At 43.4% G+C, this 27,878-nt stretch overlaps 1 protein-coding gene across 4 annotated transcripts in view; it reads right to left on the bottom strand.

Moving 5' to 3' along the window:
• The window catches only part of MAD1L1 (mitotic arrest deficient 1 like 1), a 378,161-nt gene that overhangs the window by 243,413 nt on the left and 106,870 nt on the right, over positions 1–27,878 (bottom strand). For all 4 annotated transcript variants that reach the window (XM_065684510.1, XM_065684508.1, XM_065684507.1 and 1 more), the window contains exon 11: positions 17,530–17,674. In XM_065684510.1, the coding sequence (XP_065540582.1) occupies positions 17,530–17,674 (145 nt within the window). The remainder of the gene's footprint in view (positions 1–17,529; positions 17,675–27,878) is intronic.

Consider the following 27,878-nt stretch of genomic DNA (forward strand, 5'->3'; position numbering starts at 1 on the left):
ACTGACACATAAATTACTAAAGATGAAGGTGTTCTTTCTAAGATTTACCTTACACAGAATAGTCCTTATACATACCCATCACCAATCCTCTTTAAGCCATGCACCAATTCGCAGAGCTTTGAGAAATCATGTTCTAATGTGACCTAAATGTTCCAGTAGACAGAAACACCATTAAAAGTGCACTTAACAGCTATGAAGAAAAGGAAGAGATTAAATTGGAGTAAGTTCATAAAAACATCATAACCACATCCACCATTAGTTAAAGACTGCACTTTGGCAACCTGGTAACAATACCTGCCACTGGTAATATCCGAATTATGGCCTCTTAGCTTATTTTTGCCATCTGATTGCCTCGTTTTAAGTAAGTAGAATCATAGAATAGTCAGGGTTGGAAAGGACCTCAAGATCATCCAGTTCCAACCCCCCTGCCATGGGCAGGGACATCTCACACTAAACCATCCCACCCAAGGCTCTGTCCAACCTGGCTTTGAACACCGCCAGGGATGAAGCATTCACAACTTCCATGGGCAACCCATTCCAGTGCCTCAGCACCCTTACAGTAAAGAACTTCCTCCTTATATCCAATCTAAACTTCCCCTGTTTAACTTTTAACCCGTTACCCCTTGTCCTGTCACTACAGTCCCTGATGAAGAGTCCCTCCCCAGCATCCCTATAGGCCCCCTTCAGATACTGGAAGCCTTCTTTTCTCCAGGCTGAAAAGCCCCAACTTCCTCAGCCTAAGCCCCAACTTTCTCATCCTAAAGTATGCAACCACCAACCAGTTTATTATCAAGTCAAATCAATAAAGCAAAGAAAGGGGAAAAAATCCATGAAGTAATCCCCCAAAGTAAATAAGGTGTAACAGCTTTGAAATCTCAACCTGGTCATAGAGAACAAGACTCCCTATCTCCATGTACTGCCCACAGGTGCACGTTTCAGCATGTTGATTCATATTCAAGATCAACAGGAGTGACGGCAACTCTGATCCAGTTATACTCTGCTTGTCTGGGAATACAGTGATTTGTTTACTCGTTGCAACCGGCTTAAATCTCATGGGGTATTCAATGAACACTTTGGAAACTGCTGGTTGCAACACATGAACTTGCAAAAGCATCTCACATCTTTATCAACATTTGAAAGAGTAGACACGAAGATGAAAATAAAGACAAACATCAAAACAGAAAGTTGTGATGCTTGCATAAAGTGAGGCAAAGGCATGGAAATGTAAACCACAATGGGGAATTTGAGGTCAGTAAAAGCCACAGCTATAATAATCATGTATATTACGGCTGAAAATAGCCTCCTGGAAGACAGTTAAAGCAGGATAGATTTCAGAGTAGATAACACGGGAACTTTTCTATTCTAATTAAATGACATAGCATGTTTAACACTCTTAAATCTTTCTCAGAATAGCTATTTAGTCAGCTATTCAGACTCTGTTGTTAAAAACACAAACCACACCGTTATTTGTTAGGGACTGTAGTGATAGGACAAGAGATAATGCGTTAAAACTTTAATGGGGGAAGTTTAGATTGGATATAAGGAAGAAGTTCTTTACTGTAAGGGTGCTGAGGCACTGGAATGGGTTGCCCAGGGAAGCTGTGAACACTCCATCCCTGGCAGTGTTCAAGGCCAGGTTGGACAGAGCCTTGGGTGGGATGGTTTAGTGTGAGGTGTCCCTGCCCATGGCAGGGGGTTGGAACTGGATAATCTTAAGGTCCTTTCAAGCTCTAGCTATTCTATGATTCTATGATATTTCAAAGGTATAGACAATTTCAACACAATGAAAGCTTAAAACCCCAAACCAAACTGGGATGGACAGCTGTGTGCACAGGCAATTCTCTGAGTCTATCAGAAGTCAGAAGCAGCAGGAGTGAGTGGAGCTGCACTCTGACTGACGCAGGCTCTGACCAGAATTAGCACAGGCCCTCTGTTGTATTTTAACCAGAGGCAACGACATGCTTCAAGAAATCACACAGCACTAAGGAGAAGATATTATTATAATAATAATCCCAAAGCCAGATATTCACCCAGGACCTAAATAACAAAGGTGGTAGGATACAAGAGGAATAAAACTATTTATCATTTGAAATGGCTATTGTATGGGAGATACTAGACAGCAGACATCCCCCTGTCTGTTTTGAAAGAGGAGATAACGTTGTTCTGGGAAATCAAGAGTCATTGGCAAGGAAGTTTTACCTGAACATTAAGAAAATTAGTTGAGAAGGTTCAAAATTACAAAGCACTTTTTTCAGTTGAGTGTAACAAGATGAAACAGAGATAGATAAGCACAGGCCTTTGTTAAAGTAATTTAACAGTTCTTTGAGAGAACTCACAGGAGAGTGAACCAGTGAATGTAGGGTTCGAAAATCTATAGAAATGACTGAGTATCCCTCAGTTTTAATCATTATGTGAGAGTCAAACACTGGTTGGTAAGATGTAGCTAACAGAGGAGCCCACCGTTCCTCTTGCTATGGAAAGCAATTAGCAGCAGGCTGCCCTAGGGATTACAGCCAGAAGTTTCATTCAGGATACTGATTAGTGTAGAAAAACAGGGGCAGATACCAAGATGTGTGCTGACAACATCAAATATTCATGTTAGCAGAGTCTAGAGACAAGGATGAGGCCTTCTGGAGCACCTAAAAAACTTAGTAATGAGGGAAGAGCAAAGGCCGATAAGCAGCGAGCACACACAAACGCAAGTTAATGCAAAGTGGAAGGAAGAAACACTAGATTTCAAGCAGTGTGCAGGCAAGCAGCTTTTAAACCACAATATCTTAGGTATTAAGTTTGGACACCCTTGGGAGCTATGGCATCCCTGTGGCCATGCCAGCCAGACATGGCCTGCAGAGAGGAGTGAAGGGACTCTAGCCCATGTCTACAAACCAGGCCACAACCTCCACAAATGAAACCACTTCAGCAACATGGCCCTAAGAGAAAATCACATCGTTGTGCTAATACAGGTTCACTGGATGCTTGCAGGATATGACAAGAGTCACAGAGGCAGGAAATCACTGAAATGCTGATGCGAATGCAGCAGGGCAGTGTTGGGGAATACATACACACATGCTACAGCAAAGGACTTGCTATCTGAAGAAAGGTCGTTGTCACATAGGTAAGGCACAGAAAACTGCAGTCTGCATTGTGGAACTCCATAAAACCCAAAGATTGTCAGTAGGAAATGCAATAAAGATTTATCAGCTCTTCCACAGGACTTCTGTTTGACTTGGGCTCAGGTCTTTAGCCTTTTCATCCCAGCTTCTTGGTTTCCCATCCTTTTATAACTGTGATAATGGCGCTTCTCTATCTCACAGGAATGACAGAAGGCAAAATGCATCTCTAAACATTGAGTACTTCTAAAATGAGTGATGATGTCATTCAGGTTCCCAAAATAGACAGTATTTAACCTTCATTAGCTGTCAACAGCTCTCATAAGTCTACCAAGCATCAATACTCAGATATTTATAACACATTTAACTCCAAACCAAGTCCCAAGACTAAAAAAAGAGAGAAAGGACTGCCAACATAACAAGAAGATTCCTCCCTTTAGAGCTTCTTATCACTACTTCTTGGGGAAAACTTGCAAGGAAAAACAACTCCTTGGTCTGGATGAATAAACCTTGTAAGCCCCAGTGCTCTCCCTGGGACGTAGGAGGGGAGCAGTAATCTTGCTTGTTACCTCTTGACAATGCAGCAAAATGGGAACATACCATTTTTCTGACGCTGTATCTGTAGGAACAGTGTGAACTCTGTAATGTACATTTCACTTTACTAGCCTTCCCTTTAGCACATTAAAAGTTAATTACAACTCCAAACCTTTCATGCAGATTGTTGGGCATCTGTTCATTCACATGGAGGAATAACCGTGATCCATACACAGAACCCCAGCAATGGAGGAGCAGCTTGCATGTTCTGAGCATCCCAAATTCTCCACAAAGCAAACTATGATGCTGTACCTACCAGGCCAGGGTCAGCAGTAAGTCCTTTATCGACTGTTATTGCTAATTCAGCTGAAAATGTGTACTTTGATGTTTGGCTGCTCCTAAGTCATCCAGTTCCTTCAGTGAGGCAGTTTGACGTTAAACCTAAGGCTGTGTAATTGCTGGTTGATGAGGGGCAACAATTCCATACCCTGTTCCCTGTCCTTGAAGGAAAGCTAATCAGACAAAAATTACTTCTGCAGAGGGAGAAGTAATGAGTGCATAAATGCTGACAAAGAAAAGCCCAAACTCAACCTAGTGAGGTGAAATGTTAAAAGACCTCCTCGGAAAGTCAGGGTATTTTTGGTAAGAGACAAATTCAGAGGAGTCCTCTTTAGCTGGTCCATTGGAGGGATCAAATCATTCCCAATGTTAAGGAGAGAACTCCAATGGAAATCACAACTCAAGTCACAGAGGATGCACCAATGGCTGCAGCAGAAGGACCTCAGAACCTTAGGACTCACTCACCCATGCCCAGGCAGGGAGGAAAGCAAGGCAGGGAAGCCCTGCACATTTAATTACTTCTCCATTTCCATTTGTGTTATCTGAAGGAAAACATCAGGTTTAGAACATATATTGCACATCCTGCAGCTTGCATAGCCTCTAGAGAGTTAAACCGTAAACCTGGCTATTATTTACAGCTGTTCAGCATCCTAGTTAGGATACTTTCAAGGGATTTGGCAGTTTTCTTTTTTGTTCTCTTTTATGCAAGGAAAAAGCCAACAGTGCAATGCAAGGGATGCAAACACAGCCTCGGGTCACCACCACACATGACAAATTCATATGCGTAGATATTACATAAGGAACACATTAGCTAGATAAAAGGAGGGGGTGGGTTAAATGGCTTTCTTGGGGGGTTTAATTATTTCTTTGGTAGAAAAGATTTCTTTTAAGGCCTTTAAAGTGTGATGAACACACTCCATTACAAGCAAGTCACTGAGCTACCTGTCCAATGGTACCTCTGCCACAGTTACACCACAGGGATGAGCAGAATCAGGTGCTCTACATCTCTTGTAGTAGCTGACACGTTCAAAGAAGAAATGGCCACTGCACCAAGTGGCACTCATCTGCTCAGGAGCAGAAAAGGTTATTTAGAGGCCTATGAAAGCCGGCAGCTCTCTTGCAGGAGGCAATCACCATGGCTGATCAGCAAAGCTGTGCGTGGATTGGACACCGAGGCAGAGCAGGAGGAACGTGGAGCTGCTGCTGTTCCCCGTAACAGCTCTGAGAAAACTAACAGCTTTGTGGCTTTAAACCGGGAGGGAAAGGGGGAAAACAAAGAGATGAATTCCTTGGTATTTTGCTAGAAGCAAACAGAAGAGCTGAGATTTACTTAAAGGACTGGCAGAGTGAACGTAGGTAGAAAAGAAACTGCTTCCAGGGAGACCCCCACAGCACCATGCTGGCAGAGGTTACCCCAGCCCTGTGCTTTGGTCCATGTAGGCTGAGCCTGCACAGCCTCCGGTGTAGAATGGGGAGAAGGATGATGGTCAGGGTTACAGTGGGTAAAAATGAGGAGTGGGAGAGACGTCACTGAAGCGTTGCCACTTGGTCCTGTGTGCTTCATGTAAAAGGTCACAAATTCTCCTGCACGGTGGTTTCTATTTAAAAACACAACCTAGAGTGCTTCACAAGCATTTCCCCCCGGCACCACACTCTTGCGTTTGCTATCTTAATAAACATCTTCACATTGGAGAGGGATAAAAGGCATTTTGGTTGGATTTCATTCTATTTCCTGAAATTGCTTTTTTCTTACTGCAGTTTTTTTTCTTGCCATTTAGTCGTGGTGGCCCTCACAGAGGGATAATGCAATAACACTGCTGACACGATCGGCTTCCCAGTAACTTGCAAATGGCATTTCCTAGTGACAAAACAAGCACAGCTTTTCTTCTTTTGTAATTAATATCATAGAAATGTCAACCTCCAGAATTGGTTTCCAAAGGTAATATGTTATCAACAGAAAACCATGGTTTTAAAGCCATACAGCGTTTCTGTCTATAGACCTGAAAATGCTGTTTACATACAGAACTTGTTATAAGGACAAACAACAGAATTCCTGCAGCTTATGCACATGTCTGAAAAATCAGCAACTGTGGAGAAGAGTGAAACTGCCCCAATTGCACATTCGGACACTAGATCTTTTTGAGAGCTGCACATTCACTGTGCAAACTCATTTTGCACATTGCCTGTAAAAGAACACGGCTCTGTGCTGCGTGCACGCGTTGAAAGGAATGTTACTTCACATCCATGCTGATCTTCCGTGTTACCAATGTTTCATGCACAGAATTAAGTGTTTCCAGCTACTCTCCCATCCATGTAAGCAATAACAACCAGCTGTTGGTCCTGGACCTACCTGTAAGCAATGTGTCTCCCACTGAGGCAGAGAAGAAAGTGAGCAGGAGCTGGGACTCTTCCAACTGCTGCTCCCAGTGGAAGGAAGACACTGATGCTCTGAGGGAGGAAGGGAATAAGACCATCTCCTTTCCCTGAAACGGGAATCACTTCTTGGCACTGTCTTATGGAGGGTGAGTGCATGGGACTTTGGGCACACCCCATCTACCTCAATCCAAACCTATGTGTTCTACCTAGGAGCTGCAGCTTGTTGTAGTGTGAATCTCTCCTTCAAATGCACACAAGGCCAGTGAGCCCCAAGTCCTGTCATCCAGTTCGTTCTATAGTTAGTTTTGACAGCTCCTTACAGGCACTCAGGACAAGTGAATGTGGGCTTCAGAGTGCCATCCACAGGGTAGAGAAGACTGAAGAGGAAGCTGCATTCATACCTTGGGTAGAGCAAAGGGCTTAGGGGGAAGAGTATTCAGCTGCAGCAAAAGAACAGCTCCTGCAGTTACAGCATGGGTTGGCACCGCAAACCAGCAGAATTAAACGTTATCTGTGATAAATACTTGCCATCGGTGTCAAACCAGCCCTCAGGGTGTTTGCAGCTCCTGGGCACGAGATCAGCACAAACCTCCTCAAACCCTTGCCGAAAAGTGATCAGTTTAAAAACACTCCCCCTTTCAATTACTTTCACCTCAAGCACTTTGTCTCAATTGCTTCCACGCAGTCTTGTGGCACCCAGCACAGTACTGACTAGAAGACCAAGTAGGGTTTAGTCTCTGCTCCCCACAGTATTGCACGGTGGCACCAAAAGGATGCATTTGCTGGAATCCTTTGGCAATTCTTTTTCTTCATTACCCAAGGAAAGTAAGGAAGTGTAGACACAACTGTAACAGACACATTTAAACATTGCTTTGGCTGTGCTTCCCTGCACTTAAAAAGCAGCTTGGGTGCTCTGTAAGGTTGTAGGAACTCCCTACCTACAACCTCTACAAATTGTAAGCCTCTCATAAAAACAGTTCTCCTCCTCATCTGGACAAGAAGGAAGTTAAACATCATCTTGGTGTAAAAAACTTGCTTTCTTTCCCCATCTCATACTCACGCTTTGTTTACATATTAATCCCTTTCCAAATTACTGACTAAAAAGCAAAGGTAGTGGTATTTCTGGGGAAATCCTGTGGCTCTGGCTTCATACGGACAGAAGATGAAGTCTCAGCTCCCCCACTGTCCAAACTGCTTCCCCATGCTATAGTTCCTATTCCATGTTGTCTCCATCTGAAATACTACCTAAGCAAATGTGTTCGTAAAACAGGGAACAGTTCCTTTCTCCTCAATGAAACAAATCATGGGTCAAAGACCATTTCTACAATGCTTTAAGAAAACTCATTTGACTTCTAATATATTCGCCAATTTAAGCAAAGCTTGACCCGAGATGTTGTGAACATGAACTGAATAAAACAGTCGGTGCTGCTGACACTGTGCCAGGAGCAATCCTGAACTCCTGAATTCTCCCAACAGCCCTTCAATCTTATACAGCTTTTGGGTATTCGTTTGAAAGGATGCTCTGAGTGACTGGTGTCTGAGTAGTGCAGCTGCTCTTACCAGAAGCTCCCATCTCCTGTTGAAATAAGCTACTGTGCAATTACTTAATTATCTCTCTCTCCTATCCTTTAAAAACTCCACTGCGATTCAACTTGAAGCAAACCCAGTTAATCCAGTTTTATGGCTGAGAATTAAAACAGAGAGAAGTCAGAGATTCAAAGCTGCAGCTCTTGTGGCAATACCACCGCTCTGAGAGGCACAGATATTAATGCCTTCAAACCTTAAGTATCTGAGGAACAAAGAAATGCAAAAAGCCCTTTGTGCAGCTTATCCTAGCTAGTATTTTATAAAGCCTGCTCTTCAGAAATCCTAAATCCCTTCCCCTGTCCTTGGATGCTGCCCAACCCCGTGCCTGACTTCATTACTGAGCCACCTCTTGCTGTTCGCCCTTCCCTTGCTTGTGGGGTGCAGAACTGAGGTTTGTGCTGCCTGACTTCCCTTAACAACAACTCCCTCATCCCACCCATCCCTCTTCCCCCTTGCTTCTCTGCCCTATCCACTCAACCATCCTTCATAATTCAGGGCTGAGGAGCTCAGGAACCGATGTTACAGCACAGGCATCAAGGGAACTATAACTTTGAATTACCTGACCCAGGTGAGTTTAAATTCCAAGCCATAACATTGGATTAACCTGATTTATTTTTATGGAATATTTTACCTTTGTAAGTCCTACAGCCCTTTCTCTGAGAGAAAAAATGGGAACTGAAGGTCAAATAAATTCTTTTATGGGTATGTTTCTAATTGTCATATTCTAACCTCTCAGCACTAAGCATCAATACCTGGTGGTGGTAGAACAAAGCAGAATCCAGCCAGTACTCTGGGAAATACGACGTTTCGTAGAGTCCTTCAAAAATACCTCCTAAAGTAACACAAAACCTTGAAATTTGCTGCATATTTGGAATTGTTATAAAATTCTTTAAAACCCTCTAAACACTTCACTGAAATAGAAATTGTTAGGTTTAACATCAATAAGAATACAGAGGCCGTCCTTGTGCCTCCACCTCAAAAGCATCAGATGTAATGGTAGTAATGAACTCAGTATTTTTAGCATTACAAACTTTACCACATACATAAAAAGGCAAAAGGAAGAATGACACAGAACTGATTCCCCAAAAATGACTAACATAATTTTTATGAGCTCTTTCATGCTTCGAAAAGGGAAAGGGAAGCAAGGCCCAGGAGTCAGTTCATGTTCTGCCTCCAGGCTGGACATTTGAAGCTAACATTCATCATTTCCATGTCAAAAGCCCTCAGGTGACTCAGCTCTACTCTAATAAAGCCCATCACCTTCATGCCTCTGTGGGAGAGATGCCTTTAGGCACCCATACAGGAACACAAAGAAGTAGAGTATCCAAAGTCAGGGAAAAGGCAAATTTATCCACTAGCTATAATGAATTAGGGCAACATAGAATCATAGAATAGTTAGGGTTGGAAAGGACCTCAAGATCATCCAGTTCCAACCCCCTGCCATGGGCAGGGACACCTCACACTAAACCACCCCACACAAGGCTCTGTCCAACCTGGCCTTGAACACCGCCAGGGATGGAGCATTCACAACCTCCCTGGGCAACCGATTCCAGTGCCTCACCACCCTAACAGGAAAGAATTTCCTCCTTAGATCCAATCTAAACTTCCCCTGTTTGAGTTTGAACCCGTTACCCCTTGTCCTGTCACTACAGTCCCTGATGAAGAGTCCCTCCCCAGCACCCCTATAGGCCCCCTTCAGATACTGGAAGGCTGCTATGAGGTCCCCACGCAGCCTTCTCTTCTCCAGGCTGAACAGCCCCAACCTCCTCAGCCTGTCTTCATACGGGAGGTGCTCCAGTCCCCTGATCATCCTCGTGGCCTCCTCTGGACTTGTTCCAACAGTTCCATGTCCTTTTTATGTTGAGGACACCAGAACTGCACACAATGCTCCAGGTGAGGTCTCACAAACGATCTCACTAGAGAGGATCCAATGGGAAGCAGGAAGGTGAGGGCAGACCAAGCTCCCAAACATCTGCAGTGCCCAAAGCCACCAAACAAGCTCAGTCTCATCTCAGATCCAGAGGTCCCCTCAACAGATACAGACAAGTCAGAAACTAAGGGAACTTCTACGCTTTGCAAAGTCATTTTGGAGCACGATGAGGAAGTGAGAATGCAACAACTCTGCAACCTTCTTCATGGAGTAAAACGAGTGAGTAGTAAACCTATGACTAAATCAGGCAAAGGAAGGGAGCTAATGTCTAACAAAGAAAAGCATTCCCGTGTCCCAGGAGGCCGTGCCATAGAACACACACTCCTCCTGTCTTTCAGAAACCTGCAAATCTCTTGAGGAACAGTAACATTTTCTGGTTTCAAGATATTTCCTTCTTCCAAATGCTCTTTGTGCACCGCTCTGACACTACTACAGACAGCCTCTTCTCCAAACCCATTGATTTCAGCTCTCCTTATTCATTCTTTATAGAGAGACTCTGCGTTTGTATCAGCAAATGACATTAGCAGGCCTCATGGAACAGCCTGCTTCATAGGAAAATGGCTTGTACTCATTTTATTCTGGAACACAATTGCCATTTGCTTAATATAGTCATGATATTTTACTGAGGTAATTATACTCTTAGCTATCAGTAACAATTAAACCCTTAGACTGAGGTTGCTTAATAAAGGTCTCAAAATAAATAACACATTCCAAACACAATATTTTAAAATGTCAAGCATGCAAATAAGATCTTGTAATGAATATAACGAAGCAGTAAGGATAAATCAGCACAAAGTTAGTCTGTCATTGCAGGAATCTCTGCTACAATTGCCACTGGAGTATTGTGGGGGTTCTGATCACTACAGCAAGGGCAGCATAAGCACTGCAGACAAAACCATTTAATTACATGTTATGGCTGGTTCAGGAGAAGGGCAGGGTGAAGCTGCAGAGCTGAGATTTGTGTAACTCAGTTTATGGTGAGACCAATGGAATTTATACTTATTCTTTTGTATTTTCTGAAGCATGAAAGCAAGAGTCAGACCATTCCATTGCAAGCGAAATAAAAGCCAGAAACAGACAAACTGGAGGGTACAGACAAAGGAGGAAAATCACTCTCGAACTCTGAAATCTAGAGAGATTTGAAATTAGGTGAACAGAGACTCACAGAACCCTAGGTTGAAAAGACCTTTAAGATCATCAAGTCCAACCTTTCCCCCAGCACTGCCAACTCCACCACTAAAGCATGTCACTGAGGGCCTCATTGGCATGGTTTCTGACCACTTCCAAGGACAGTCCTAGAAAGCTGTTCCATACAGAAGGTGAGAGCACGGTGTAAAGGTCCTTACAATGCAGACAGCAAGGTGATTCGTAACGGTTAAGTAGAGCAGTGACAGACATTTAAAAAGATCAAAAAACAGAGAGGAAAAGTGTTGTCAGAATAAATACTTGCAAAATCTTCTTGTCGAGCATCCACTGCAAAGCATGGTACAGCAGATTACCTCCAACGCTGCTGCCCAAGCTCCAGAAGGGGTTAGGTGGATGAAGACTAAAACATGGCACAGTAAATACCTGGAAGAAGTTCTCAAGAACATGATTCAGAAATGTGGGTTATACGGGGGGGGGGGGGGGGGGGGGGGGGGAAGAAACACCCCTGTGTTAAAAAACCCTCACAGAACTCTCTTTCCCTGAAGCGCCTCAAGACACAAGGCTGTCAGAGACCAACAAAAGCAAACACAAAAGGTGGTAATTCCTCAACCCCAACAGAAAATGCCTACAGCAGCAATCAAACCTCCAAATCCCACTTTCTCCTCACAGAACTTAGGATGCTTTACCCAGGAACCCAGACACTCCTGTGTAAACCATGAGCACAAAGGCCAACAATCACTTGGCATCAGCACAGCACCAACTAACAGGAGGAAGAGATCTGTCATAAAAGCAAGGTTGTGAGTGCTCCATCCCTGGCGGTGTTCAAGGCCAGGTTGGATGAAGCCTTGGGTGCCATGGTTTAGTGTGAGGTGTCCCTGCCCATGGCAGGGGGGTTGGAACTGGATGATCTTGAGGTCCTTTCCAACCCTAACTATTCTATGATTCTATGATTCTAAGTACCTCATCTCTGACCTGTTTAAAAGGTCCCCTACAAAAGGGGTCTGAGAATTAAACTGATGATGTAAATGGATACTATAAATCACAATTCAGCAGAGATCTGTGCAAGCCCCCTGTACTCCACAGGCAGCAATTCCCTTTTCTTCTCTGTCACACAGCAGTTAATGGTCTTCTCTCTTCCCTTTGCTATCATCCCCCTTTGCCCATAACTACAAATCACCTTTTTGCTGGAATTATTCAACTGATTAATATAATCAAGTTGAAATTAAGGGGAACTGTGGTCAATCTAAAAGGTTGTTGCATCTCTTTCAGACACAGAGTGCCTTGTCTCCTCTCTTTTGAAGCACACAGGACGATCTAGTAAGTACCACCTCACCTGACAAAGCTTGCCTTGCTGAATCACAGAAGAGAGAGCAGTGGAATTGCTTTAAAATGTATTTATTTGCAGGCATAAAAAGGAAGATAACCTCCATGGGTTTATAGAAACCTGTGAAGAGAAGACGTGGTGAGCAGAGGTAAAGGACTGGCAAGGGTCAGGCTGACAGCACTTAACAGTTGCAGACATGGAGTGGCAGCACAGCTGGTGATGCACGAGTAATGGTGCTGCTTAAATGATACAGTCATGAAGTGGACTGAAGGAAGGGAGAAGCATCGTATCATAATAGTCAACAAAAAGCATTTGGTAGTCCTCATAACTCAGAGTTCTACCCCAAAACCGTGTGTGCTACCTGGACACAGAGCACAGGGTACACCACCCAAAAGCTGGTTTGTTGCAAGGCATCTCTTTGCCAGAGTGGCTGGTTTTATTACTAGTGAGTGTAATAGAGTACAACATTTAATGTTTTCATATATCGCAAGAAGAGGGTTATTTCACCTTCTTCACTGAACCTCCAGAACCTTAAGATCCTTCTTTGTGCTTTAAAATCATCTATCTCCTAAGAAAACCCATAATATGCGGGACCCAGTGTGACAGAGAAACCATCAGCATTATTTTAAATCTTTACTGATTACACAACAAAGCAGATGGCAAATCAAGTCATGAACTCTACATCTGCCATGCTTAATGAACAGTTTAATTACCTAGTCTCATTTCTGATGCATCTCTGCCATTCTCAGCTCTGGGAGTCGCTTACACACTGACTTTGCACTGACTCTTGCAGAGATATCTCCAGGAACATGTGGTATGAACAGGCAGCTGGGGTTGGTTAATCAATACTTGTTTCATCTCCGACTTTTATGGTGATGGCCTAAATTATGTCTCAATGGAAACAGATTTCCTATCGGATCGCATGAGCTGGTGGAAAGCTCAGGAAACAAGATGGAATTTTTCAGCCTCTTCTCCAGGCAGTGGAGTACCCAAAAGCAGACACATGCACAGAAGGGAAATAAAACCAGCAAAACAACAACATCCAGCACAACCAGATTAATTCATTTGCTGCCTTATGCCTTATATGAGAGCAAGGGATGCAATTAGGACAGTGTACATTGACTAAGTCTACAATTTGAGAAGCAAATTGTGCTCACTTGGAATAAGGAACTGAAATTGGGCTTCACAGTTTGAGTTTTGGTGTACTCAGACAGGCAAGAGCTTCCCATGAAGGATCACACACCGGCTGCAGAAAAGCTGGGCATGTTGTGTCTGGTCCAATCTGCTGCAAGTGTTATGGGGTGTTCCTACTCTGTGGCTTCATGCACTTACGTCCAGTAGCTCTGTGCACAGGAAAAATAACTGTTTTAAGGAGTCACTGCAGGAGAAGAGGCTGCAGGTCTGAACCCGAATAGCAGCTACGTAAGGAACACAGCTAAGAGCTGATCGAGCAGGTGACAACCCTAAAAGGACCCTTGCAAACCAACTTCAGGCCCCTGACATCAGATAGCTTTGTGAACCCTTCACTGGGCCCCTATTGCTTTCCTCCAACCTCACTTCTGCTGCATAAGGTCCATTTATGCCTCTGTAAGGTGCCTTCCTCTGACAAATAAAGCTTTGTTTCCATTAAATACTGATGCAATCAGCGGCCTGCACTCACGTAAGGATTTTCACTAAGGGTTTTCTATGGGAGACCTACATGTCATATAAGATTTCCTAAGAGATACAAATTTAGTCATTCAGCAGCAGAACTGCATGTTCTTAGAAGTCTACTTCATAAAGAAAAAGCAGGAATTGTGTGCAAAGCTCTCAGAAAAAGAGAGAAATGCTCACAAGCTTAAGGACAACACAGAAGTCAAATACAAAACTGTGTAGGTAAACATGGCATTCAAAGCCAATACAACAGTAAATCAAACAGGGAAGAGGGGCAGAGGTGAGCTAGCTCCTTCCCCAGCATTTCAGATATCTCCTACTACTGCTGTATCAGAACTACCTCGGGTAATAAAGCAGAGATTAAGGATTTCCCTAAAATTCTAAGCAAAGCCATAGCAAAAAGATAGCCCGACAGACAGTGAACCCAGCCAAGGAGATTTCTAAAGGAAGGAATGAATACATCCCTAGAAACATCAATTTCTTTTTCATCACCTTAAGTGAACAGAGTGACACTGCAGGAGATACCTTCAAGCCATCAATGTCTGAAAACCTTTAGGGTATCCAAATCTAATCTTATGTTTCACTGCAAACACATCGATCAGAAAACTGAAGTACTGTCCCGATTTACATGGACATGTGGGAGATAATCAACTAATACATTGAAACAGCAGTTTGTCAACAGGAATAACCTGGATACAGCTCCTATACCAGCCCACTCCCAGAGGTGGAAAAGATCGGGCTGGACCACTGCACTAGTATATCAAAGACTAGAGAATGCTGCTCAGGTCTTCCAGGGAAGAGAGATCAGTAGTGAGTCACCGAAGTATCCTAGATTGAATGTGCCCATTCCAAACAGTAAACCAGCTGGAAAGGCCCAAGTAAGGTCAAGAAAGCCCAAAAGAAGCAAATGAGGCGAGGAAGCAAGCAATGGACAGAGAAGTTAAGTGCACTGAAATGGAAACGTGAGAGCAACCAAGCCAGACTGTGGCAAGTAGAAAATGGACTGGGCTGGGGATTGGAACTGGATGAGCTTTAAGGTCCCTTCCAACCCAAACCATTCAATGATTCTATGAAGTGAGACAAGCAATCTGTAAAAGCCAAACAGTATTGCTTGAATCTTGAGGAAAAAGAAATAACAACCATAAAAATAAGCTTGAGGAGGAATCAGGCTGGTAAAGCAAGGACCTCCTGAAGAGTGTGTTCACTACTGAAATATTGGGTACTGCTGTTACCAAATGATGAACAGATTATCATTTTCTATGGATCTTTTAAAACATATTCAAGGCCTGAGACTTCCATGTTACAATTTGCGCCCAGAGAAAGGAGGATAGCTGTCACTGCGTTAAACTTACACTGTTAAAACATATCTCATGCCTTTCAGTCCTCACTTGCTCAGTATATAGAAACAGATTCACTGCCCTAGTAGAGGGTCAAATACACAAATGCAAAAAATCACACTATCAAAAGCAATATCAATTCAATCATATATATAATAGTCTTCCCCAAATTAGATTTTCACAGTCCTATTTAACAAGACAAAGATTCAACAGAGAGAGTTCATCTCTTCCATTCTCAAATTACATAGAAGCGCACAGTACCACTGATGCCACTAATGAGATGATTAAATACCATTCTAGGTGATATGCTTTCAATGTGAAATAATTATTTTTGACAGGCAATGTATTTGCTCAAGCTCATTTGAAATCACAATATCAGACTTTTTCTAATTAAATCAAATTCCTTCTTCTGATTTTGCATGAAAAGAGCAACCAGTGGAAGAAAGAGTGCCAGGAGAGATTGCCCAAGTGCCATAACGCGTGTACTTCTTCACAAAGGACCCCTCGTATTCCCTGGATGGAATATAAATGTTCAGAGAAGAGCAAAGTCTTTCTTCTTTTAAAACAGGTCAGTTGAGGAATCATTGAGCACAGTGAAAACTTCCACTGTCAAAACACAAGTTCATTTGCCATGGTCTGATGAAGGACATTTCCAGCTCTTCAGGGGGAGGAGAGCAAACAAAGCAAAGGCTCTGTCTTTCAATAAGTGAGGGTACAATCTGTTACCTGACAAAGTACTGCTGCCTTTCAGTCCAGTACTTAAAGGAAAGTAATGACATTTTGTATTCTATGACAAAACACGCTGAGGACTGGAAATAAGTTAACAAAGGAAATATTTTAGAAACCATCTGAGAAACTTCCTCCAGGGCTGAGCAGCCCAGCACAATGCCAGAGAGCTGAGAAGGTTGTAAAGGAAGGATTTTTACTGGGTTCTGTACCTACCTCTGTCCTATCCAGTTATGGCAGTACCAAACTAGAACACCATGGAGGGCTGTCTGCTGCTGGGGGTATTATAGAGACTGTGGAGAAGAGCTGCCTTTTCTGTTTTCATGGAGAGAGTTTGGTCCATTCAGCCCTTACTGCAGTGCCTACCTCAGTGTGAAGCAGAAAGAACTGCTGTCATTTCTCTCTCCTCACTCCATGGCATCAAATTCTGCAGCCAGAAGATCTAACAGAATATCCTTTTGTAAAGCAGGTGTTTCGTGCTTCAAGAAGCCCTGCTTACCACATCATATAGCACAGCTTCTTTGGCTCAGCAGTGACATGGAATTACACAGAATTAGGTACAGCACAATTAAAATGGATCAAAAAGCTTTAGTTAACACAGGAAATTTAAAGCCTGAAGTACAAGCAACAGAACAGCTCCTTCCTCTCTGCTCAGATACACCCTCTCATGTGCTCTAACTGCTTGAGTCTGACCTTATGCACACGCATAAGCCTATTGAGGTGAGCAGCTTTATAACATCAGGGAGAGTGAAGTTTTGGAAGGAGTATTCTTGGGAAGTGAAGTAACCATCATTCCAACTAGAGAGAATTATTATTCCCTTTGGGGAAAGAGCAGTTCAGAATTGAATATAAAATTTTCAATGCTCTACAGACTTCAAAATTATTGCATAGGATTTCATCATGACAGCACAGCTGATACAGGATAATGCAGCCTTCTTCGATATATCCTATAGAAAGAACCTTAAAACGCATTTTCAATTTACTGGTCTAGTGCCTACCATTACATTCCAACAGACTTTTAGTGTAAGAGGAAGGCGAATCTCGTACTCTCTGTAAATTGTTTTTCCACAGGAAGAGTTGACAAGGTGTCATCGTTTTGTTCTCTTTAGGAAAGGAGGTGATGCAGCCAAAGCCATTAGAAATTCCCTTCAGCAGCTCAAAGCGCTCTAGTGACAATTTGAGCCCATTCTCTGCTGTCACATAAATGCCAAGCCTCAGACAAAGTCCCATGTCACCACCACAGCATGAGCCCAGATGGGGGAACACTAGCAGAGCCTTAGGATGTACTAGCACTTTTATTCTAATGCAGTCTTAAACACACGTTTCATGTCTCTTCCTCACTACGCAAAGACCCCGTGGCAACTTTGTAGTACCAGTTATGGAGGTGAGCAAAGAAGAAAGAGAGAGAACTGCACCTAGAGTAAAGAAAGAAGGAAAGGCTTTTCCAAGCACCAGTCAGGAACTTACCTTGGTAAGCAGCAGCACACGTTTCTGCAGCCGCCTGACCAGTGCTTCGTGCTGCTCACGTTTCTTCTTCTCCTCCAAGAGCTGGCTCTGAATCCGTATGATGTCCTCCTGCAGCTGCACCCGGGCCTTCTCTAGTATTCGGGCACTAAGAGAGATAATACAGACATGTGAGACCTTCAGCAATGCCTCTTAGACAAATGAGATAAACCTGAGAGGAGAAACATCACCATGATACCAGGACACTGGGGCTGGTGCCATTTCATCTCATGGCTGCACCACTGGAAACTGAGTAGCTGCAATCTCATTATCAGCTGTTCTTAGAAAAAGATAGGAGAGAAGAACCATCCCAGTGACAGCCTTCTTGTTCAGCACAAGACAATTACTGGAACCTCACATATACAAAGCATTTAAGTAATGCCATATCTATTTCAAAATCAGCCCGTTTGCCTTTGAGAAGATGCCTCGTTTCCAACAAACGAGGCACAGTCTTGGGTCCTACTGTATCTTTTAATCTTTTTCTAACAAAGTAGAAGTAAAACTGAGGTTTAATATGATCTGCTTTGACAGACAGATAATACTCAGCAAGTAATTACAGCCACCACCTGCACACTGTGCTTGCCAGCAACCTCTATTGGAAGAGAAATGTCTTCTGAGGCCTAGTGATCAGCACTTCTTTTGCAATGCGGGCACAACTCAACTAAGGCAGAAGAGCTTGGTCCCTCTTCTTCCCAGCCCTCTGTGCAGCATGATGTGGTGATGCACAATTATCCATGTATTCCCGGAGATGTTCTTCATGTGTGCCCTTCACTCAGTCTGCTGCTGGGACACTCATGGAGCTGTTCCAAGGCATGCACCAAGCATGATTAAAGATGCTGGCAAAGTACTTGATTAATACCAAAGTAAGAGCGAAATCATTCTAGTGATTGTTAAGAGTTGGTTCATCATAAGTTTAGTATGACAAGTTTAACCAAGCCTGCGCTACCTTTGAGTATTTAAAGAGGGAGCAGGACATGAAGAAAAAGCATTGCACATGAGTCAAAAACACTCAAGCAAGCGAGAAAGATCAAAAGCAACATCTCTACCTTACTCAGCAACAGCAGATCTTTGTTGCTCTGATGCTAAAAACAAGACTGGAAAATTGCTGAGTGCTTCAGAGGGGTATTCTTTTCATTACTATTAAAAGAAAATAAGTAACAATGCTTTTACATAAACTAGAACTGTTGTAGGGTACTGTGGAGATGGATCCAAAAGGGAACTCTGCTTTAAAAGACACTCTCAGCATAAATCAAGTACATCCTGCACTGCCAGGTCACCAAATCATACTTCTTGGGAAATTTATGTAGGAATTCATACCTCAAAATCCTCCCCCCTTGAAGAAAAATATGCATTTTAAAACACTGGATGAATTAGGACCCTGTTTAAAGCTCCAGTTCGATTTGGAACCATTCACAGACCAATTTAATAATCAGGGACTATGAAATAGTCTCTTCGTTGTTGCATTCAGGTGGGAAAGTTCATCAAGAGGGCTTCAAATCTGCATTTGAAAATGGATAATTTCATTACCAGGGCACCATTAATTCCTTGGCTCTGTTTTAATTAATCAGGTAAAAAGGAAACCTGTGCTCAAGAGTCGTATCTATGGTGATGGAACATGAAGTGGCGCCAGACCTGTACTGGACGTTCCCTTCCCCATCCTACCCTCAGCAAGTATCTCAAGTTTAGTCTCAGGGATACTTGCTAGAAACATTCGCCTTTTTCTTATTGAGCAATGCAAGAATTCCACAGGATAAAGCAGAGAATCAATTCTTACCAGATTCCACTAAATAAATCCATATTAAAAGCTATCCTAGAAGCCAACACCCAAAAAAAGACCACGAGCAGGCTGAGCCCTGGCATCCCTGAAATACGGGACGAAATTCGGAGGTACAACCAAGATGTCAAAGGTCACAAGCACATATGCGTCACTCAGGAAGTGATCACTTGCAGTGTACAAACCATACATCATTCAGAAGTTGCAGTTGCTAAATTGCTTGCTCCGCAGCCCATCCTTCTGCATAGCAAACTCTAACCCATGCTCACACCTTGGTCCCTCAGTTCACAATACAGCATCTTACACCTTAAACACCCCTCCAGGGGCAATTCAGGCCGACAGTAATCTACAGCTGATGGACACAATTTGGGCAACACCTTAATATGTAACAGGAAGATTCACTGCACCGTGCCTCTCAAAATCCTAGGCTTAAAACACTTCTCCTCCTTTCCACGAGGCTTGTGTTAAGGCAGACTTTGCTAAGCTTGTACTGAGACAGTGCTCATGGCTAAGTGCCAGCCTATCAAGTTTGCAGCAGGTCAACCTCCAGTGCAGGGCAGAACGGGTGGCTGAGAGCAGGTAACCCCAGCTACTGTCTTAACATTCATAAAGGTTTGCTCAACCTTTTCTATGCACAGGGTAAATACAAGTACAAAAACCTCATCAACTGTGTTATAACAAATTAAATCCCACTACAGAAACCCTACTGCAAACATTATTTGCTCTATCAAATAAACTTAGTCCTGATTAAAGTCAGAACAGAAGAAGAAGAGATGCAAACATAAGATTAAGTACTACAAAACAGGCAGGCTCTCACATTTGATTATTGCAAAACATTTCATAGGACAATAGAGAAATCTTTTTTCCCCAATCTCCCAGTATTGTGCCCTATTTCTGTAAATGCTGATGGATGATGACTGAATTGACATTCATAGAGAAAAATGAGATAGGTGCTAGGTTTCATCTTGAAATAATGAAAAATACTCAGATACACACCTCTGAAACCAGTTTGGGAAATGACTATTTTAAAACATGAGAAAAGTTGAGCAAAGACTGACAAATGGGCAATTTCCTCAGCCATTGCATGGTGTTTGGAAAGAACATCACCATCTGTAGATATTTCAGCCTCAGATCAAATGTGATGTTAATGTACATGAAGTTTAAAAGCCAGAGATGTCTATGAAAGCAGAGACAACACTCAAACCCTCTGAACTGACTCTGTTACCATAGGTTCCCTTGCTACGGGAAGCGTGAAATTCAGCTTCCTTACGACTCTCCACACCATGCCAAAGCCCATTATGGAGATCCTTTCTTTCTCTCTTAGGAGAGATCGGTAATTCTTCCAGAAACTGCACCAAACACCACATACACTGACTACGTGAGAAAAAACCCAACCAGAAAGTTATATTCCTTATTAACACAAACCAGAATGTGAAAGCAGGTGCCCAGCAGCAAACGTGGTTCAGGTGAGATGCGGGCCCTCTTCTTCCCCAGTGATGACACCTATGGCCTTTCCAAAGTACCTGCTCACTCCAAACAAGCGTTAAATAAAAAGGGAGCAGGCCCAACGTTCTCCATCCAACATAAGCTCAGAGAAGTGGCACTTTTTAAACCTTTGCAAGTTCAAAGTAAACCTTTTAAACCTTCAAGAGAAAAAGTCATTTCTGTTTATCAGCCTATTAATGTTCCTCTTTCCCCATCCCTGAGAATGAGATGCCAACGTCTTTCTGTTCTGAGCCGCTGAGACTCTTCACACTTTGCTCTTCCTTTCTGTAATCCACTTTAATGTAATCTTAATGATAAAACTTCATTTTCCAGAATGTTCTTTGAAAGGCTGAGAACAATGACTGCAGAGAGAGAATACTGAAGCCATGAGATACATTTTAATAATCTCCTTCAGAAATTACAAAAGCAGCTGATAGGGTTTGGGGCTTTCTTCCCCCCAATGATCCATAAAACATTATCTTAATCATTCCATCCTTTCAACAGTCAAGTTACCACCTCAGAGAGACTAAAAAATAACAGGGGAAGCAAACAGGATGCCAGAACCAGCCTGTGTATCAACCTGAGATGAAAACGAGAGGTCCACAGCAGCACAGAGACAATTAGAAGAACAAGACTGTCTGGGTCATGCTGCAACTCAGGAGAGGATGAGACACTTGCACATACCAGGGGCAACTGTCAGAAACAAGGATCACATCAAAGAGAAAGCACAGAAATCCAGGGAGCGTGGACAGGAAGAACATTGAAGTTGCAGAGAGGGAAAACACAATGACAGTGTTATTACACAGACATAACAGCAAAGAGAGACGCGCGGGAGCTATCAACATCTTCACGACAGAGTCCAAAATAAAAAGGTTAGCACGCAAGCTAATGAGGCAAAAAGGAGCAAAGGAAATTGTTCTGTAGCAAGACATTTGGATGAAGAAAAGCAAGCCCATTCCTGAGGCTTGACAACTTGCAGCCTTCTCAACAGACCTTCACATTTATAGACAGCACACACCCAGACACAAACCACACTGGAGAACAAACATGTTATTTTGCATTCCGGTTCTTCTCCTCCAGGATTTATAAGCCAACAGGAAGGTGTAAGTAGCAACAGGGCAACTCCAGCACATCTTCATATCGTCCAGTGGGCAGCAGCAGAATATCCCTGTCTGTGCCCTCTCCCAAGGCTCCTTCCACCCTCCAGTTCCTGGCACAGACTTCTTTCTTCCCCTTTCAGCCTCTGCCTAACCGGCCTCGACAGGAACCACCACTGTCTCGGATGGGAATCAAAAAGGAAAAGCAGAGGGAGAAGATGACAAAACTGATCTGACTTACAAAGGGACAGGCCACAGGAAAGAAAAGGCGGAGCTTGGCAAAACACAAAAATTTCCATCTTTTCTTAAAAAAGACAAAAAAATTATGAATGGATCCATTATAAAATGCTGCTGAAAAGACTGATGGGAGCTCTGAGGACACTGCTGCAGAACAGAGCTGCCTGAAGTCATACATTTAAGGCAGGCAAACTAGAAAAACAAGCATCAGGAAGGAGGAGATTATTTTAGTGTTACGACTATTTCGTCACCTCGAAAGTCAAAGGTCTGGGTGATAACTTTTATTAAATAAGATTGTTTGGTATCTGACTCTACCTCCCTTCTTCACATAGAGCAGAGAGGGCTCCAGGCTTGGAGCAACCATTCAATACCTAAAGGGGGCATACAAGAAATCCAAAGAGGGGATTTTTCACAAGGGCCTGGAGGGACAGGACAAGAGGGCATGGCTTTAAACTGAAAGGGAGGAGATTGAGATGAGCTCTTAGGCAGAAGTTCTTCCCTGTGAGGGTGGCGCAGCGCTGTCACAAAGTGCCCAGAGAAGCTGTGGCTGCCCCATCCCTGGCAGTGTTCAAGGCCAGGTTGGATAGGGCTTGGAGCAACCCGGTCTAGTGGAAGGTGTCCCTGCCCATGGCAGGGGGTTGGAACTGGATGAGCTTTGAGGTCCCTTCCAACCCAAACCAGTCTGGGATTCTATTCTATGAAATGTGAATATGCTGGAGCAGCAGCATCCTTCCCTGCTCTCAAGCACTGCACTGCTACTGCAATGGCCCAAGTGGGAACTGCAGAACCAACCTTGCCATGTTATCTGCTATTTGCCTATTACATTCAGAAGAAGCAACGATACAAAATATCAACATATTTAGTGGAAGTTATCACATGGGATATCTTTTATTTAAAGCTTTAACTGTGCCCCATAGAGAGCCACATAAAATACTGCTACAGAAAATACTACACACAACAGTCTACAGGGAGTCGGAAGGAAAACAAGCTTTCTCCTTGCTATTTATTTCTCCCAAGTCTTTAGCAAACATCTGCAAACTTTCTCCTGTTTCACAGTTTGTATTTTCTCAAAGACCTTGCATAGAACTCACCATCATCAGGCTTCCATACATCACAAATCATTCAAAAGCAAGCAGTTCATACATCACATTGCTGCTCTGCATACAGCGAAGACTCGAATCATAGCAAATTTATAAGGATGGAACAACATAAAGAGAACTATTTTGCTAGTGTGGACAGATGAAATGGGTAAGCAGCAGACAGATGTTTGGAGCTTTATCGGTACGCTGACAATATGTTTTATCGTTCAGACAGTATTTAATTTTACTCCCTAACCAGCAGCATAAATATGAAGCTGAGAAACTCAGTTCCTTCAAAGCAAACAGTTACAGAAGAGAAATAACACAAACGTGATGTCCCAGCCCTGGTACAAGCAGTAATGGACTGGCAGGAGTTAGGATTTACTAAAAGAAATTCACATCAGGCACCCTCTTCTTCTGTTCATTACAGGGGTCAACTCGGTTGCTGCAACACGCGCGGCTCTGCTGACCACAACACCCCACAGGAACCAAACCCAGCAACACTGCCAAAATGCAGGGGCCAGTGGGGCTCTATCTCAGCAGAGACTTAATCAGCCACTCGATGCAAGATTTACTGTCATGCTAATAAACATGCTTTCCACATCCACCATCCAGACGAGAATGAAAGCAACATCTTACTAAATGAGTCTTCTATGGTTTGGTTTGGTTTGGTTTTAACGTGAAACATGAAGTTTGTCAAATACGTCCATCAGTGAATGCTGGGATGCATAATATTTTGAGGGAGAGATAACCACAGGCATAGCAGCAGCAGGTCAAGGGAGGGGATTCTCCCCCTCTACTCCACTCTCACGAGACCCCTCTCTGCAGTCCTGAATCCAGCTCTGGGGCAAAAACACAAGAGGGACGTGGAGCTGTTGGAGCGAGTCCAGAGCAGGGTCACAAAGATGCTGCGAGGGCTGGAGCAGCTCTGCTCTGGAGCCAGGCTGAGAGAGCTGGGCTTGTCCAGCATGGAGAAGAGAAGGCTCCTTAAGGGGAGACCTTAGAGCAGCTCCAGTGCCTACAGGGGCTACAAGAAACCCAGAGAGGGGTTTTTTACAAGGGCCTGTAGGGACAGGACAAGGGGAATGGCTTTAAACTGACAGAGGGGAGACAGAGATGAGCTCTTAGGCAAAAGTTCTTCCCTGTGAGGGTGCTGAGGCGCTGGCAGAGGGTGCCCAGAGAAGCTGTGGCTGCGCCATCCCTGGCAGTGTTCAAGGCCAGGTTGGACAGGGCTTGGAGCAACCTCATCTAGTGGAAGGTGTCCCTGCCCATGGCAGGGAGTTAGAACTGGGTGAGCTTTAAGGTCCTTTCCAACCCAAACCAGTCTGGGATTCTATAAACATCCTTTTTCAAAGCCTCCAAACCTGATCTGTTCATAAGCCTGAAGCTTCTATTAAAGGCATTTATTTAGTGAATAATACTTGTACTGATATTTAAAAACCACTAAAGCCCCATTGCTTGTATGGTTACCAACTTGACAATGCTGCTCTCTTCAGTAAACCTGGGTACAGGAGGAATCAAGCTGATAGTCAATACACAAAGTGTTTTACAATAGCTTATGTAGACAAATCTATTAAGGGCCTTTGGTATGTCCAAATGCTCACGGCTTTTGTTCTGAATCAACAACAAGGCAGCCACACTTACACCCTGAGCAAACTGATTCCCTCTGCAGTGCTTGATAGTGAAACAAATACTAAATGCAAGTAATTAAAAAGCATGAGTTAAAACCAAGAGTCCTCTATCACCACAGCCTATAGCCTGCACAGCATGCATCATCTATCTCTGTATCATAATTTTGTATGTGGCATTTGGCAATTATGGAGGGCTGCCTATTTTTAAAGAGCATTCACTGATAAGGATTTTCCACACCCACTCTGAGATAAGAATAATCCCCTTGTACAAGTTAAAAGTGTCTTTCCAGCACTGCAGAGAACAGGATGCACCCTACAGCAGTGCCTCCTGACCAGAGATGAGTACACCAAACTGAATCAAGATGTTGACTAATGTTCAAAATGATTACAAGGAGTTAGGAACAGAATATCTCCATTCCAATTATTTCCTTAAGACAGCCATGCTCCTTTGGTCCCCTAGTTTGTGATGTCCTCACACCATGAGCTGGTGAGGAAGGGCACATCAGTAAGGAAACATATGGAGCTTCAGCACCAAGAGACAGCAAATGGCTGCTCCCTTCACCATCACCCCCTCACCAGCTTGGAACATTCAATGCAATGAGAGAAAGCAAAATACTGGGGAAAGGAACTGTCACCGGGGGAGGAAAAGAAACCAAAACCAACAAAAAGCCCCCAAAACACAACCCCAAGGAAGAATTTTGAAAGGAAACCTTTATTTCCTCCAGCCAGGATCCAAGCATCTCCCTGCAGCTGGCTTTATTTACAGCATCTAATTCAAATTCTGAATGCTTCGAAGTGTTATTACACTTTCTTCTTCTTTGAAAACAAAAATGACAACAACTGAAACAAAACTGGGAACGAGAAAACCCAAAGATTGAAATAATTACTAATCAAAGCAGAGGCCTGTACATGGGATGGTGAAGTCACTGGCCAGCTCTACCCAGTAATTTCTCTTCATGTCAGCTCTGATGAGTTTTAGATTTCTAACATTTCATCAATTTGAATCACTAAATTCAATTTGCATTCACACATAAACAGAGAGGGAATAATAAATACTCTCATCTGACCTTGAAGTGTGAGACAGAAAATTGCCCTCGATGATTTCATTTCAATCTGAACCGTAATGAATAATGCAGTTGGCCCCATCAGTTACCAATCTATAATCACACTTGCGGGCTGGATGAGCGCACGGACGTGCTTAAGTATGAGGAAGAAAGTTAAAACTTCTCACTCTCTTTGTCCTGGTCTTTTTCTGCTTCTCTTTCACTTTATAGAGATTAAGCCTCTACCTCCACCCTTCCCCACTTACCCCCAACTCCACGTCAAGGGCTTCAATTTGTTGCACAGTCAGAAGTGGGAAGCGAGGTGAAAGCATCACTTAGTTTTCTTAACCCAAACCGTTATCATATGCATTGTAAAGAATTTCCTGTAAATGCTCTAAATTTGGTAGGTATTCTCCCTCCCAGCAAGGTGTCAGGTCACAGGCCAACTCTCCAGCAGTGGAGTGAAGCACAGCAAACACAGCACAGGCAACCGGTGAGACGAACATCACAAGTAACTAAGAATATTTCCAATTTCAGTTATACATTCAAACCAACACTTCTGATGAGAGAGGAGTCATCTGGGAATAGGCAGTGTGAGAGCTGAGGAGCTGTAAAGGATAAAGGGCTGATAAAGAGGAGTGAAAAACGGAAAATCTGCTTGAGGGGGGGAAAGAAATGAGTAGGAGAATGGCTGTGCTGAACCAGCTTGTCAGCAAACAGGTCCGCTGAAATCACAGGCTTTTGACAGTTAGAAAATAGCTTATCTTAATCAAATAAAGAGGGTCAAAGTGTTTAGATGAGGAAAACAAAACATTAAACCCTCCACTGCAATACAGCAAGTGAGCCCTCACAGACTCCTGACACGTTACAGCTTCGGGAAGGTTCTGTGGATCTGCTTCAAATTACCTTTTCCAACAAGAGCTCATTTCCAGTGTGCATTAACTGTACTCCACAGTGAAATGAGTACTGAGATGAGTGTTGTTTATAACTGTTCAGTCACATTCCTTTTTTTAATGTCTGAATCCAAGACTACCTGAATGAACAACTGTCTGAAGTATTTCCTGCAGAACAGGCTGAGGAAGTTGGGGCTGTTCAGCCTGGAGAAGAGAAGGCTGCGTGGGGACCTCAGAGCAGCCTTCCAGTACCTGAAGGGGGCCTATAGGGATGCTGGGGAGGGACTCTTCATCAGGGACTGTAGTGACAGGACAAGGGGTAAGGGGTTAAAACTGAAACAGGGGAAGTTTAGATTGGATCTAAGGAGGAAATTCTTTCCTGTTAGGGTGGTGAGGCACTGGAATGGGCTGCCCAGGGAGGTTGTGAGTGCTCCATCCCTGGCGGTGTTCAAGGCCAGGTTGGATGAAGCCTTGTGTGGGATGGTTTAGTGTGAGGTGTCCCTGCCCATGGCAGGGGGGTTGGAACTGGATGATCTTGAGGTGCTTTCCAACCCTGACTATTCTATGATTCTAACAGTTCAGTGATGGACCCCCCCCCCCCCCCCCCATAATTCTCACTACAACTCAAAGCTACAGCTCAGCATTTCAGCATCAGGCTTTCATGTGTGAAAACCCGTCCAGGTTATGTGATGAAAACCTGGCTAGGTTTACACTGGAGACTCAGAGAATTTGTAACAGATACTTCTTGATACGAAATGAACCCAAACAATTTAGTTCTACCCCCTAGCATTGACCCATGGGACATGGGCACAGATAAAAGTAAAGGAGTACCTGAAAAGTCACGTAGCTAGCTATGACAAGCACTCCAGACTGCTGCTCTTGGCTTTTCTTTCTCAAAAACACCAGTTTCACTTCATTTCATATCTGCCTCCCACCTGCTTTGACTCTGCTTACACCAAAGCAGTCTACCAAAGCTATATTAAGCACAGCATTGTAACAGACCTGCTAGTCATTACATCCAAAATATGGATGCATATTAAGACTGCAAAGGTCTTAAAAATCCCATGACCAAAT

This window comes from Lathamus discolor, chromosome 6, assembly GCF_037157495.1.
Source record: "Lathamus discolor isolate bLatDis1 chromosome 6, bLatDis1.hap1, whole genome shotgun sequence".
Classification (NCBI taxonomy): domain Eukaryota; kingdom Metazoa; phylum Chordata; class Aves; order Psittaciformes; family Psittacidae; genus Lathamus; species Lathamus discolor.